Source organism: Haliotis rufescens, unplaced genomic scaffold (genome assembly GCF_023055435.1).
Source record: "Haliotis rufescens isolate VD_foot unplaced genomic scaffold, xgHalRufe1.0.p SCAF_8, whole genome shotgun sequence".
In the NCBI taxonomy this organism is placed as follows: domain Eukaryota; kingdom Metazoa; phylum Mollusca; class Gastropoda; order Lepetellida; family Haliotidae; genus Haliotis; species Haliotis rufescens.
The window spans coordinates 49,805,914-49,820,672 of NW_025964372.1; the positions used below are offsets into that span (position 1 = coordinate 49,805,914).

Below are 14,759 nucleotides of genomic sequence, written 5' to 3' on the forward strand. Positions count from 1 at the left end.
CGTTATTTGTGAGAGGGAAGTGGCCGTCAGAATGCTCTCCTTAGAAGAGGCATTTTCATAACAAAGACGGTTGCATGAAGACGATAAACATCCCAGTGTCACCCACAGGGTACGGGTAATTTACATGTTTGTCGTGTATCGAAATATGAATTGTAAATAGTGTATCGTGCCAAATATATGTGAGTTACTGAATAAATACAGCAGTTTCAAGAAAGTGGTAATTGTATTTATAATTTTAAGTGTAATTTACAACATGGACCAGGTTTATATTGTATCTTATGAGTGATGTCGGGATCGAGTTTTCGCCCTTGATGAATTGTTTGAATTTTTATTATAGGGTTAAGATAATGATTTTGTATATCATTGATTATTAAGTTCATGTTCATGTACAGAATATAGTATTGTACAATAAAACACTCGCCCCTCATGGTTTTATTCTCCCTGCAGTGTTGTATTGTACCCCCACTCGTCGTTTATTTCTTCAACAGTGGCCCGCTCATTTATGATAACATGTGGGCAATATTACTCACTCATGATCACTGACGGTAATAGTTTTGTTTCCAGCTTTCGGACACATTAATGTTCTCACTATCATTGGACATTCATGCACACAATTTCTTTTGTGAAATTATATTGAGCATGTTGAGGATTTTTTTATAAAGTACATAGGAAACTGTAACAACGGGAGATGACTCAGACTTTGTGTATGTAAATCACATAGCATTTCCAAGCTCAAGTAATACGTTTGCTAAATGCTACTTGGAGAATGAAGAGCATGAAAGAAGCATGACCAATGGACTACTTACGTGCGCATGCGCTTGACCTTATGATATTACGCATGCGCACGGACAGCGTCTAAAACGCGAGAACACGAGAACGCGAGATCGCGAGAAAATGAAATGTCGCATTCTCGCGTTCTCGCGATTTCGTGTTTTTGTGGCCTTTTTTTACAAGTCGAGATTGCGAGATTGCGAGATTTTGCACCATGTCCAAACGTCGCATTCTCGCGTTGTCGACTTTTGACAAAAAGTGCTATGCACCAAAAACACGAGAATGCGAGATCGCGAGAACGCGAGATTTTGGCCAAATCTCGCGTTCTCGCGATCTCGCATTCTCGTGTTTTGGGCATATTTACCTCGTTTCCAAAGGTCGAGATCGCGAGAATGCGAGATCGCGAGAATGTCCCTTACAGTATTCCATAGCTTTGTATGTACTGGAGAAAGCACGATGTATTAAGATTCCCATTGTTTCCATAAATGATAAAAACGTCAAACATTAGAGTGGGCGAATCGAGTTGGAACTGCTTTTACTGAAATATTAACCATATAATAACCGAACAGTGTATGAAAAAGAGCTATCATTTCGTTATCTCGATAACGGATGTCTCATTGTCAAGATGACCTCTCTACTACAGATTTCTCCTTGTCAGGGATATCTCTATCACGGATCTCTCCTTAATTTCAAGGAAATCTCTTTATCACGGATCTCTCCTTAATTTCAAGGAAATCTCTCTGTAACGGATCTCTCCTTAATTTCAAGGAAATCTCTCTGTAACGGATCTCTCCTTAATTTCAAGGAAATCTCTCTGTAACGGATCTCTCCTTAATTTCAAGGAAATCCCTTTATCACGGATCTCTCCTTAATTTCAAGGCAATCTCTCTGTAACGGATCACTCCTTAATTTCAAGGAAATCTCTCTGTAACGGATCTCTCCTTAATTTTAAGAAAATGTCTCTGTAACGGATCACTCCTTAATTTCAAGGAAATCTCTCTGTAACGGATCTCTCCTTCATTTCAAGGAAATCTCTCTGTAACGGATCTCTCCTTAATTTCAAGGAAATCTCTCTGTAACGGATCTCTCCTGAATTTCAAGGAAATCTCTCTGTAACGGATCTCTACTTAATTTCAAGGAAAACTCCCTGTAACGGATCTCTCCTTAATTTCAAGGAAATCTCTCTGTAACGGATCTCTCCTTAATTTCAAGGAAACCTCCCTGTAACGGATCTCTCCTTAATTTCAAGGAAATCCCTTTGTAACGGATCTATCCTTAATTTCAAGGAAATCTCTCTGTAACGGATCTCTCCTGAATTTCAAGGAAATCTCTCTGTAACGGATCTCTCCTGAATTTCAAGGAAATCTCTCTGTAACGGATCTCTCCTTAATTTCAAGGAAATCCCTCTTTAACGGATCTCTCCTTAATTTCAAGGAAATCTCTCTGAAACGGATTTCTCCTTAATTTCAAGGAAATCTCTATGAAACGGATTTCTCCTTAATTTTAAGGAAATCTCTCTGTAATGGATCTCTCCTTAATTTCAAGGAAATATCTCTGTAACGGATTTCTCCTGAATTTCAAGGAAATCTCTCTGTAACGGATCTCTCCTTAATTTTAAAAAAATGCCTCTGTAACGGATCACTTCTTAATTTCAAGGAAATACCGCTGTAACGGATCTCTCCTTAATTTCAAGGAAATCTCTCTGTAACGGATCTCTCCTTAATTTCAAGGAAATCTCTCTGTAACGGATTTCTCCTGAATTTCAAGGAATACTCTCTGTAGCGGATCTCTCCTTAATTTTAAGAAAATGCCTCTGTAACGGATCACTCCTTAATTTCAAGGAAATACCGCTGTAACGGATCTCTCCTTAATTTCAAGGAAATCTCTCTGTACCAGATCTCTCCTTAATTTCAAGGAAACCTCCCTGTAACGGATCTCTCCTTAATTTCAAGGAAATCTCTCTGTAACGGATCTATCCTTAATTTCAAGGAAATCCCTCTGTAACGGATCTCTCCTTAATTTCAAGGAAATCTCTCTGAAACGGATTTCTCCTTAATTTCAAGGAAATCTCTATGAAACGGATTTCTCCTTAATTTTAAGGAAATCTCTCTGTAACGGCTCTCTCCTTAATTTCAAGGAAATATCTCTGTAACGGATTTCTCCTTAATTTCAAGGAAATATCCCTGTAACGGATTTCTCCTAAATTTCAAGGAAATCTCTCTGTAACGGATTTCTCCTTAATTTCAAGGAAATCTCTCTGTAACGGATCTCTCCTTAATTTCAAGGAAATCTCTCTGTAATAGATTTCTACTTAATTTCAAGGAAATCTCTGTAACGGCTCTCTCCTTAATTTCAAGGAAATTTCTCTGTAATAGATTTCTCCTTAATTTCAAGGATTTCTAATGAAAACGTTCTCTCTATGACCCATCTCACTCCATCACTCCATGTTTCTATCAAGGCGTTCTCTCCATCATATCCTTATCACAGATTTGTCTTTATCACAGATCTCTCTTTATCACGGATCTCTCTTTATCACGGACCTCTCTTTATCACAGATCTCTCTTTATCACAGATCTCTCTTTATCACAGATCTCTCTTTATCACGGATCCCTCTTTATCACGGATCTCTCTTTATCACAGATCTCTCTTTATCACGGATCTCTCTTTATCACAGATCTCTCTTTATCACGGATCTCTCTTTATCACGGATCTCTCTTTATCACAGATCTCTCTTTATCACAGATCTCTCTTTATCACGGATCTCTCTTTATCACGGATCTCTCTTTATCACGGATCTCTCTTTATCACGGACCTCTCTTTATCACAGATCTCTCTTTATCACGGATCCCTCTTTATCACGGATCTCTCTTTATCACAGATCTCTCTTTATCATAGATCTCTCTTTATCACAGATATCTCTTTATCACAGATCCCTCTTTATCACGGATCTCTCTTTATCACAGATCTCTCTTTATCACAGATCTCTCTTTATCACGGATCTCTCTTTATCACGGACCTCTCTTTATCACAGATCTCTCTTTATCACAGATCTCTCTTTATCACAGATCTCTCTTTATCACCGATCTCTCTTTATCACGGATCTCTCTTAATCACGGATCTCTCTTTATCACGGATCTCTCTTTATCACGGATCTCTCTTTATCACGGATCCCTCTTTATCACGGATCTCTCTTTTTCACGGATCTCTCTTTATCACAGATCTCTCTTTATCACGGATCTCTCTTTATCACGGATCCCTCTTTATCACGGACCTCTCTTTATCACAGATCTCTCTTTATCACAGATCTCTCTTTATCACGGACCTCTCTTTATCACAGATCTCTCTTTATCACGGATCTCTTTTTATCACAGATCTCTCTTTATCACGGATCTCTCTTTATCACGGATCTCTCATTATCACAGATCTCTCTTTATCACACATCTCTCTTTATCACGGATCTCTCTTTATCACGGATCTCTCTTTATCACAGATCTCTCTTTATCACACATCTCTCTTTATCACACATCTCTCTTTATCACACATCTCTCTTTATCACAGATCTCTCTTTATCACAGATCTCTCTTTATCACAAATCTCTCTTTATCACGGATCTCTCTTTATCACGGATCTCTCTTTATCACGGATCTCTCTTTATCACAAATCTCTCTTTATCACGGATCTCTCTTTATCACAAATCTCTCTTTATCACAGATCTCTCTTTATCACGGATCTCTCTTAATCACGGATCTCTCTTTATCACGGATCTCTCTTTATCCCGGATCTCTCTTTATCACAAATCTCTCTTTATCACGGATCTCTCTTTATCACAAATCTCTCTTTATCACACATCTCTCTTTATCACGGATCTCTCTTAATCACGGATCTCTCTTTATCACGGATCTCTCTTTATCACGGATCTCTCCCACTCTTTTACAGATCTCCCCCGCACTGTCGCGGGTCTATCCCTATCACAAGAGTATTGTCAGAGGTGACAAGATAGATCCTGATATACCAGCAGGAAGTATCGTTACATATCCACCACATATTTGAAATCAAACCATAGTTTTCTAGCTTAAACCCTGATAGGAACAAATTGACCAGGTTATTCCCTGGCTATGCTTACACAATTGTCAATATTAACAAGACACTTCACTACTGCTTCGTTCACATACATTGTGTTCACATAAAAGTGTCGCAACAGGTGTCCCATGACTGACGATATAAGATTGCCCAAGCTATGCATAATATACATTTTACTATGTTTCCTGTTTTCAGATGGGCACTATTCTTCGTGACGCTGCTGCACACGGGCTCAGGGTACGCTCACTACCGAGATAAAATACCCAACGGTCACAATGTCCCCAGCCCCTGCAAACCCGGGGAGACGTGGGCAGGGGTGGGGCACAAGCTGATGGCAGGGGGCGGGGTCAGGAACACCTTCGGACAGGATTTTGCAGACAACGGCAGGGTGAGTGCAAGTTGTCGATAAAGTCCTGTGTGTGTGTGTGTGTTTTGGGGCCTGTGTGGGGTGTGGGGTTAGGGCGATGGTGGCATTGGTGTGTGTGTGTGTGTGTTTCGGGGATTGGGTGGGGTGTGGGGGATGGTGACGGTGGTGTGTTTGTGTGTGTTTTGGGGATTGGGTGGGGTGAGGGGTGGGGTGTGGGGTGTGGGGTGTGGGGTGTGGGGTGTGGTGGCAGTGGTGTGTGTGTGTGTGTTGCGGATTAGGTGGGGGTGGGGTGGGGGTGTGGGGTGGGGTCGTGGCTGTGGTGTGTTTGTGTGTGTTTTGGGGATTAGGTGGGGTGAGGGGTGGGGTGTGGGGTGTGGTGGCAGTGGTGTGTGTGTGTGTGTTGCGGATTAGGTGGGGGTGGGGTGGGGGGTGGGGTCGTGTGTGTGTGTGTGTGTGGGGGGTGATGGTGGCATTGGTGTGTGTGTGGGTGTGTTTGACCTACCCATAGTGACGTACAGATTATATTTCAGCACAGCTTCATTTGATTTCCATGACATGTTTGTTTGTGGGAGGTAGACTCGGTTTGTCTCTGACGGGTCATAGAAAACTCGATGTGTACATTAAACATGCAAAGCATACACAACGCATCAGGCGCCCATGGTTTGGCCGGGAAATACACACAGATATAAAGAAAATCAGACATCCAAATACAAGCAAAATTATGGTGCCGACAAACCTAGAAATATAATCGGGGCGAACCGGGATTCGAACCCAAGATCATAGGTTTCTGGCGTGCCCAAGGGACGCATCTCTGCACAGCGAATTGTGGCGCCTTAGACGACTCTCGTGCCCCGTGTAAAAAAACCTCTCTTCATAAGTTTAATTGCATTCCACATTGGTAAATTTTTAAGTTAGAGGATTCGTAAACCAAGCAATAAAACATCCAGTAAAAACTTTTTTTTCACCCCAGGAATGGACAAGAGCGTTGTGTGAGAAGGATTCGGACAGTGACGGATTGACCAATGGTCAGGAACTGGGCGACCCCAACTGTACCTGGTCTCAGGGAATGACAAACCCCACCGGTTCAACGCTATCCCACCCAGGTGAGTGTGAGATGTGTCACATGACCTAGTTAAGGGGGTTGAAGTCTACCTTGAATCCCGAACACTATCCAATTTGTAACACCATTGCTCACCCCTGAATCCCGAATACTACTTAACACAAATATCATAAGTATTGAGAAAAGGGTGCGATTCGGTGTTAAATTTCTCCCAAAATTTCGAAAATGAAAACATTATAAAACATACTTAAACATACACCATCAATTTGTTTCATATATTGAATCTCCGTACCCCAGGTGTGTGTGACCCCTGGAACGACCCCAAGTGTCTGGCCAAAGACGAGAGTTGGGTACTGACGGCCTGTCAGGCTTCGGACTTCACCTGCAACGGCATCAAATACGTCAGTACGTATCTTTCCCACAGTTGGGCGGGGAATCAATTCTATATTTCTGCGGGTGTTTTTCATCTCCCGACAGTCCTGTATCACCCTCCTGATCATTCTCGTTATTCATGTATGCACCCATTCATCCCGCTTGAGTATATACCACCCCACTCTGGAAGGAATAAGTAATGTCCATGCCATCAATTTGTTGTTAATTTGATGCGATGATTATTATTACCCATATTATGACATGCTTTAGACTGACTATGGACCCCATTCCACAGAGAGGTGTTATTGCTTCACCTATGGCAGCTATATTTCTTTAAACAGATTATGATATTCGTAGTTTACAACCGCTTCATTGAGTGGAGTGTTCTACAGGGTTATGTACCTTGGTCCTACCAAGATCTGCTTTCGTGGATTCTTATCAACACTCCAACACACACTGGTATACCTGTTCTCGTGGGTTTCACAAAAGTGGTACATCATCATTTTATTTTGGTGATAAGGCTTGAGGCCCTCACAGTTGTAAATAAATATTGGGGTGCCTGGGATTTTGTATTGAGATTAGATATTTGTTCAGCTACAGCTCCAAAATCAGATTTCTGGAACTATGAGCCCCGAATGTTTGATTAAGAAATACACCTTGTAGCAAATGTTATTCTTGTGCAAAGCATTTTTTTTTAACAATCTGAAGCATAATTATAAGTCTCAATCTTGTACCCGCGTGCACCCGGTTACCTCCCCTTACCAACTTGAACACCCGTGCACCCAGTTACCGATAGTTTCGGAATATGCTTTGTAACATTGCGACCAATTTCCAACCAGACGTGCGAAACAAGGATTTGAGGATACCCAGGACTGCCGTGCCACCAGTTGAAACAACCTACATGTGTCAGATCTTCTCCATCCCTAACGACACCGACTACCACATCATTGCCAGCAAGCCTATCATCGACAACGTCAACATTATGCACCACGCCGTCATCTTCGGCTGCACTGAAGGTAATAATAAAGTCAAATAGGTAATTAGAGTGAAAACTGTAGACATTCTCCCCGGGACAATGCGGGTTAGACAGATCCTAGCAACCTAAACTTGTCGTGAGAGTCAGGAGTTTTGCTGTGGGGCTTGTCATATGATTTACATTCTTTGGGATTGTTAGTGTCGTATTATACTGATCCTTGAGGATTGCAGGTAATAATCTAGATTTTCAACAACCCCACATTAAGCTGACACGCCGTGATATAACTGGAATACTGTTCAAAGTGGCGTTAAACCCAACTCACACACTCACTTAATCTGTAAATCAACCATTTGGAACAATACTCCAGGTGAAATATTACGCTGTTTAATAATTGTGTTGTGTGTGGATATGGCCTTACTGACTTTAGAGAACCGACAGTATCTAACCGAAAAATGTATACTCAAATAACTATAGTATGTAGAGATACCTTGACAGACAGACCCCCAGTCAAAGTTTACCAACGGCTGCAGCCACTCCTATTCCCTCTCACAAACACACACACACATACACACTCTCTCTCTCTCACAACAAACTCCCTTTCTATCACTCACACACACACTCACACACACGCCCTCTCTCTCACTCACACACACTCCCTCTCTCTCACTCACACTCATACACACACAGAGGAAACATACCCACCGAGAGACACATACACAGAGGCACACACACAGACACACACTGAGACACACACACAGACACACCCATACACATTCACACTCACACAAAGACACGCGTGCACACAGAGGCACAGACACACAGACACTCACACATACACACAGAGAGACACACATAGACAGACACATATACACACACGAACACACAAAGACACATGCACATAACATACACACAGAGACCCACACACAGACACACATACAAACACACGTAACCACACAGACACACACCCAGTGACACACACCAAGACACACGCAGACAGACACACACCGACAGACGCACACACAGTCACACATACACACACATTCACACATACATACAGACAGACACATGCACACACACATACACAGGCGCACGCACGCACACACACGCACAGACACACGCAAAAGTTTTTTAAATTGTTCAACATCTGTTGGTATGACGCGACCGGGTGAATAAACCACCGACATTCCTGTTCAGGCGCTCTGGCCATGCAGGTGGTTCTTGATGAAGGAGGTTTGACCGTCTTCTCCTCTTTCAGACGAACCTGAATCCCTTGCCCCCTTTGCTTGCGGCATGCTTCCTGGTGGGAGCTGTCGGGCCGTCACAAGTATCTGGACACTGGGCAGTTCAGGTGACTGCATACACGAGTCGGTGGGATTCAGGATGGGGGTACACGGCTTCAAGAAGTTAGCTGTTCAGGTAAGTTGCAGCTACTGCCATCTGTTGATAGGATGGCCTCCTGATATTTATATGCAATACTTGAATGAGTAAGTGAGCTAAGATTACGCTGCTTTGAACAACATTGCGGCTAAATCACGGCGTGTCAGGTCAATGTGGGAGAAGAGCTGGAAGTGGACCAGGTCGTTTACAACCATAGTGAAACCACTTCAATCACTTAAAACACAAATTTCATACACAATAAAAGACACTATAAACCTTTCAAATAATATTGATCAAATGTATTGTTATTCCCTGGACAATGCAGTCCTCCTATTAAAAGAACAAGAAGGGAACATATAAACCCGTTATTGTAAAAATAAATTATTCACTTCAAATAGAAGTAATATGTATTTCCCCCAATGAATCGACCGATCCAAACAACTCCTTGCCAAATAAATTGAAAACAATATTGTGCTACACAAATGTATTCATATTTATATTTCGACCCAACCTTTTAGAGAAGCATAAATCGGTAGAACATAAAACACAAATTGTAAACTGGTTCGGGCAGCAAGCTCGGCGCTTTGTGACCATATCCGGTTAAAGGTGCGCATGCTTAACGTCCTTAATTATGGAAGGTAAGTAAACATGGAAACATGTATCTTTGCTAGGGGCGAGAAAGCATAAACTTCTTATATAATATTAATTTTGGTCCAAACTATTTTACTTCACTTCAGTGTCATCCAATCGCAGCCTACAAGAACTTTGCCAATGCCTGCTTTTGTGCAGGGAGACCGGAGACCAGTCAAGTGTCATTCTTTCTAACTCATTCACACTTTTCACAGCTGCATTGGAACAATCCCGAAAAGAGGAGTGACTATTTCGACCAATCAGGAATGACGATCTACTTCACCCCGGTCCTGCGAACTTATGATGCAGGTATCCTGACAACTGGTCAAGAGAGCCTACTGATCCCACCTGGAGAGCCTAGTGTGAAGACCCTGGCCAGAACCCCCGGCGCATGTACCAACCGTTCCTTCACAGGGACAATCTATGTAACAGCAACCCTGAACCACATGCATTACCTGGGTATGTGCTGTTATATATAATGATGATAATAGTAATGCTGATAATACTAATGCTTCAGAAAAGGATGAAAATAACATCACCAATAGTAATATAAACAATGATGATGATAAGGAAGAGAATTTATGGATGTCGACTTCTTTATAATGAGGAACACAACGTTTCGGAGTATACATGTATGCTTACTCCTTTATCATCCTAATGAAGGAGTAGGAAAGACTACGAAACGTCCTATGTTCCTCATAATAAAGAAGTTGACATCCGTAAATTCCTTATGTGTATCACTTCTAAATGCCTTTCATAGACTTGATAATGATAATAGTAATAACAGTGATAAGAACGATGATGATCATAAACATAACGTTATCAGCAACAAACACAATATTATAATAGTTTCATAATAGCGGTGCGTACTTTACCACAAAATATTACAAAGGTCGCATCATTTTCTCTGGGGATTACTGAAGTAGTTCAAATGTTATGTTGAAAAGTAAAGTAAACAAATATGCAGAATAAACGCGATCTTCCCTGATAACTCTCTTCACAGCTGAATATATTCCCTCGCCATAACCAAAGACTTCGCGCTTGTTTCGTCATTGTGTCGTGGTATCAGGCTCAGTTTCAAATTTTGATTTATAAATCTCGAATCTACGTTTTAAACCTCCAAATTGAAAAACAACCCACTAGGTTTATCTTCTAAATATTTGTTTGTAATTTGTTTTCGACGAACATATTTTGTAGTATTTTCAGAAACTACCGATAAATATTTGTGATGTACATGTATGTCATTATGTATGCACCTCCAAAATGGGCAAGTGTGGTGGCCCAGTCGTTTAAAGTGCCGCAATTCGCTGTGCAGAGTTGCGTACCTTTGGCGTGTAAGGAACCTATGATCGTGGGTTCGAGTCCCAGTTCGAGCAGATTATGTTTCTTGGTTTGTCAGCACCATACCCATGCTCGTGAGGTTCACCAAAGTGGTAAACGTCTAAGACCTGCTTCACTTCGGACCTTCCCTCCACATAAGGCGAACATATATAACTGATACATCTGATACACTGTTCGTAATGGCTTTAAAGCCAACTCACTCATTTATGTGCTAATTTGTAAATCGTCAGGAATCTCCCAATCTCTGGAGCTGTACAGGAATGGCGTCAAAGTCCGAGATGTTGCAAGTGACCCAAAATATAACTATGACAATCCATTATTTCACAAGTAAGTGATCACGTTTGACCAGTAATTTAACTCTTTCAGATAATCAGTTTAAAAGTTAAACACAGTGAAATGAAACCTCCTTAATTCAGACTACAGTGCCCATTAATTAGTCCGGTTTAACAGTTATCCGGAATAACGAGTCTTCGTTTCAGAGGAAGTTTCCCTTTTAACGTGCAAGTTCAGGCTCCATATACGTAACGTTCACTGGACCATATGGCTGCTGTTGGTCTCAGTTAAATCAGTTTGTTTCGGGCTTTCTTCACAGTATCTGGTACTTTTCCTTTAGCAAACATAATTTATATTTAGTGTATAATTATAACTGATATAGCAGGGTAGTCCTAAGATGTTGTAATTGTATGTACGGAGTTGTGTCCCTTAGGAGTGCCGGGATCCGCGGGTACCAAACCCGTGCTCAAGGGTTTCACTAATGTGAACTTACTAACCGTGGTATAACTTAATACTGTTGACCCCAAGTCATGCCTGTTGTCAATGGATATACTTCACAAGGCGATTATATTCTGGTATCTTTAGAAAAATGTGTAAAAACATAACAAGAAATCCTATCTGATATGATGAGGATCCGATAACCCAACTGACTCGACCGTCAGCGTAAGTCGCTGTTTGGGATAAAGCTAATAGCACACATGGACGTAAATACCAAACACTGCTTTCGCGAACACCCCGTGAACACCACTGATTTTTGGTGATCCAGTCATACAATTTTCACCACCATGTCATCACAATATAAATGATATTGTTCATTGTAAATGTTTTATGCACAGATTCAGTGACCCCATTGAGATCCGACCTGGCGACGAGCTGAGGACGCATTGTGAGTTCGCATCCTCCAAGAAGTCTACGACAACAATGTTCGGTGATGCGACGTCCGACGAGATGTGCTACAGTTTCATCACCTACTACCCTCAACAGAACTCCAACAGACCATTCCTCACCAACTTCAAGAGTATTCCTAAATGCATGCTTGGCATTGAGGACACGTACGAAGGTTGTGCTTGGAAGACGATTTTATCCGACCCCGAATTATTGCAGCTTCAAGTCCTTGTGAACACCACTTGCAACTTGTTTGAGAAGTGTTCGCCGGCATGTTACAATGCCATTCAGACAACAAAGCAGCACAAATGTTTCCAGGGCGATATATGGAAATATAACATCTATACACTGTTAAGGATGAAGATCACCATCACGTTTCTCATGAAGTTGCGGTCGTGTGAGTGTGAAGACGTTGCACCCTCCTCAGCACCCCCTACAGCCCCCGACGCGGTCTCCAAGCCTGACAACAGCACCTGTGACTGGGCAGGCTTATATGTTCCATCGGTTGGAAACCCACTCGACACCATCATCATCAACGTCACTGGCAGTTGTGCTGCTACGGGCGACTGTCTCCAGGAGTGCGTGCCTGCTGTCAGGGCTGCGAGGGAACATCCGTGCTTCCAGGGAGCGGAGTGGGAACACGGACGGCGCTACCTCTATGAAAGATCAAACTCCAAGACTCTGGAGTTTCTCTTGGACTTTGAATCCTGTAATTGCGAGTTGGGGATCGCTGCTACAACAGGTGCAGTTTCATTTCAGTATAGTTGTCAGCACCTTGTTCTGATAACAATCATTTCCGTCTTCAGGGTTCTTGCTTAAACCAACTCGATATACCTGTACCTGTACCGGTGACTAAGTAAATGAGGTTATCTATCCAGATCTTTTTTCGATGCCATGGCTTCTATTTCCTATTTCCTCTTTCACGATATTCTCCAAATGCTGGTTGTTTACGTAGGCTTCACATAAACTGTGTAATACACATAATGACGTGCACACATCGTGTTTTATATATTACTATAACGTTGTAACCCCCCGCTTGTCAACTGCTGTAACAGTTGTTACTGTAACTTCTTTCTCCTACTGCTACTGTTACTACAACTACTACTACTCCTACTACTACTGTTACTACAACTACTACTACTACTGCTGCTGCTGCTGTTACTACATATTCTACTCCAACTGCTACTGTTACTACAACTACTCCAGCCACTACTCCAACTGCTATTAGTAATCCTCATCCTCGTCCTATTACTACAACATCTACTATTTCTGCGACTACAACATCTACTACTACGGCTACAACAACAACTACTACTTCTACTATTATATTTTGTAATAAATATAATGACGTACATGCATGGTGTTTTCGTAATTACTATAACATTGTCACTGCCCACGTGCCTTAGTAGTGATTTGAGATTCTCACACTCGCAATTTGCTTGTCCTGGACAAAAAGTTGGCATTGTTTGATCAATGCTCTGAAGAGTCGTTGTCACCACGAACAGCCTTAGTTTTCCTTCTCTTAGTTTGGCAAGTTTCCCCTGTGTCCGAGTGCTAAATGAATTTAAGTTCTAGCGGATAAAGGCAATCGAAAGCAGTATATGAATGTGTCCAGTTGATCATGGATCCATTTGTCCATTTGCTGTTTGTTGCGTTATCCACTGTCAGCTAGTTGAGTCTGGGAGACATTGATATGGCCGGTATTCCACGCAGTTAGGAGACACTGACAACTCACGACTGATCAAACTTGTTCACCTCTTATCTTATACACTTCTGGGGACCTATTCACCCAAGGCCCTCATTGACGTTGTGTCGTATTGACTGACACTACCACTCCAGTTGCAATGTTTACAAGAGGTGAGTGAATGAGTATAGTTTTACGCCGCTTTTAGCAATATTTCAGCAATATCACGCAAGGGACACCGGAAATGGGCTTCACACATTGTACCCATGTCGGGAATCGAACCTGGGTCTTCGTCGTGACGATCGAACGCTTTAACCACTAGGCTACCCGACCGCCTCTTCACAAGAAGTGGAACAGTACTGACATGAACATTTCGAAAAGTGGATGGGTTTGCCATAAGATCAGTTGTGAAAATATGACTGTGCTCATTTTCTCCCTGAACTTTCACTCTTCAGAAAGGCACTTGTGGTACTTGTAATGGGAGGCGCGTCGCTGGTAGGAAACCTTTTTAAAGTTCCAGGGCAATAGGTGATTCAGTTGATGCCTCCTTCTTTCTTGTTCTGGCGGTGAGGAAATCATGTAAGCATGCGTCCATTAACTGCTTTCGAATCATTGCCAAGAAGTCCAGGGCGATCTGAAAACTCCTCATTCTGAACAGCGAGTGCTTGTCCTCATCTCCTACCACCTCATCAGCTTCTATGGTGTACATTGAGAGTAAAGTCACATGTGATGACAATCTTTGTCTTATCGTTGTCACAACCTCTGTCAGGGGCGGCCGGGTAGCCTAGTGGTTAAAGCGTTCGCTCCTCACGGGTTCGATTCCCATCATGGGTACATTGTGTGAAGCCCATGTGTGGTGTCCCCAGCCGCGATATTGCTGGAATATTGCTAAAAGCGGCGTAAAACCCTACTCAGTCACTCACTCACTCACTCAATCAATCAC

General features: G+C 42.1%; 1 protein-coding gene across 1 annotated transcript in view; it reads left to right on the forward strand.

The window, feature by feature from the left end:
* Window positions 1–13,484, forward strand: part of LOC124152411 — a 52,905-nt gene extending 39,421 nt beyond the window's left edge. The window contains exons 2-9 of the mRNA XM_048389178.1: window positions 5,047–5,239; window positions 6,189–6,321; window positions 6,576–6,683; window positions 7,490–7,666; window positions 8,882–9,042; window positions 9,849–10,092; window positions 11,205–11,301; window positions 12,084–13,484. Coding sequence (XP_048245135.1) covers window positions 5,047–5,239; window positions 6,189–6,321; window positions 6,576–6,683; window positions 7,490–7,666; window positions 8,882–9,042; window positions 9,849–10,092; window positions 11,205–11,301; window positions 12,084–12,951 — 1,981 coding nt within the window. The 3' untranslated portion in view covers window positions 12,952–13,484. The remainder of the gene's footprint in view (window positions 1–5,046; window positions 5,240–6,188; window positions 6,322–6,575; window positions 6,684–7,489; window positions 7,667–8,881; window positions 9,043–9,848; window positions 10,093–11,204; window positions 11,302–12,083) is intronic.
* Window positions 13,485–14,759: the final 1,275 nt, after the last annotated feature.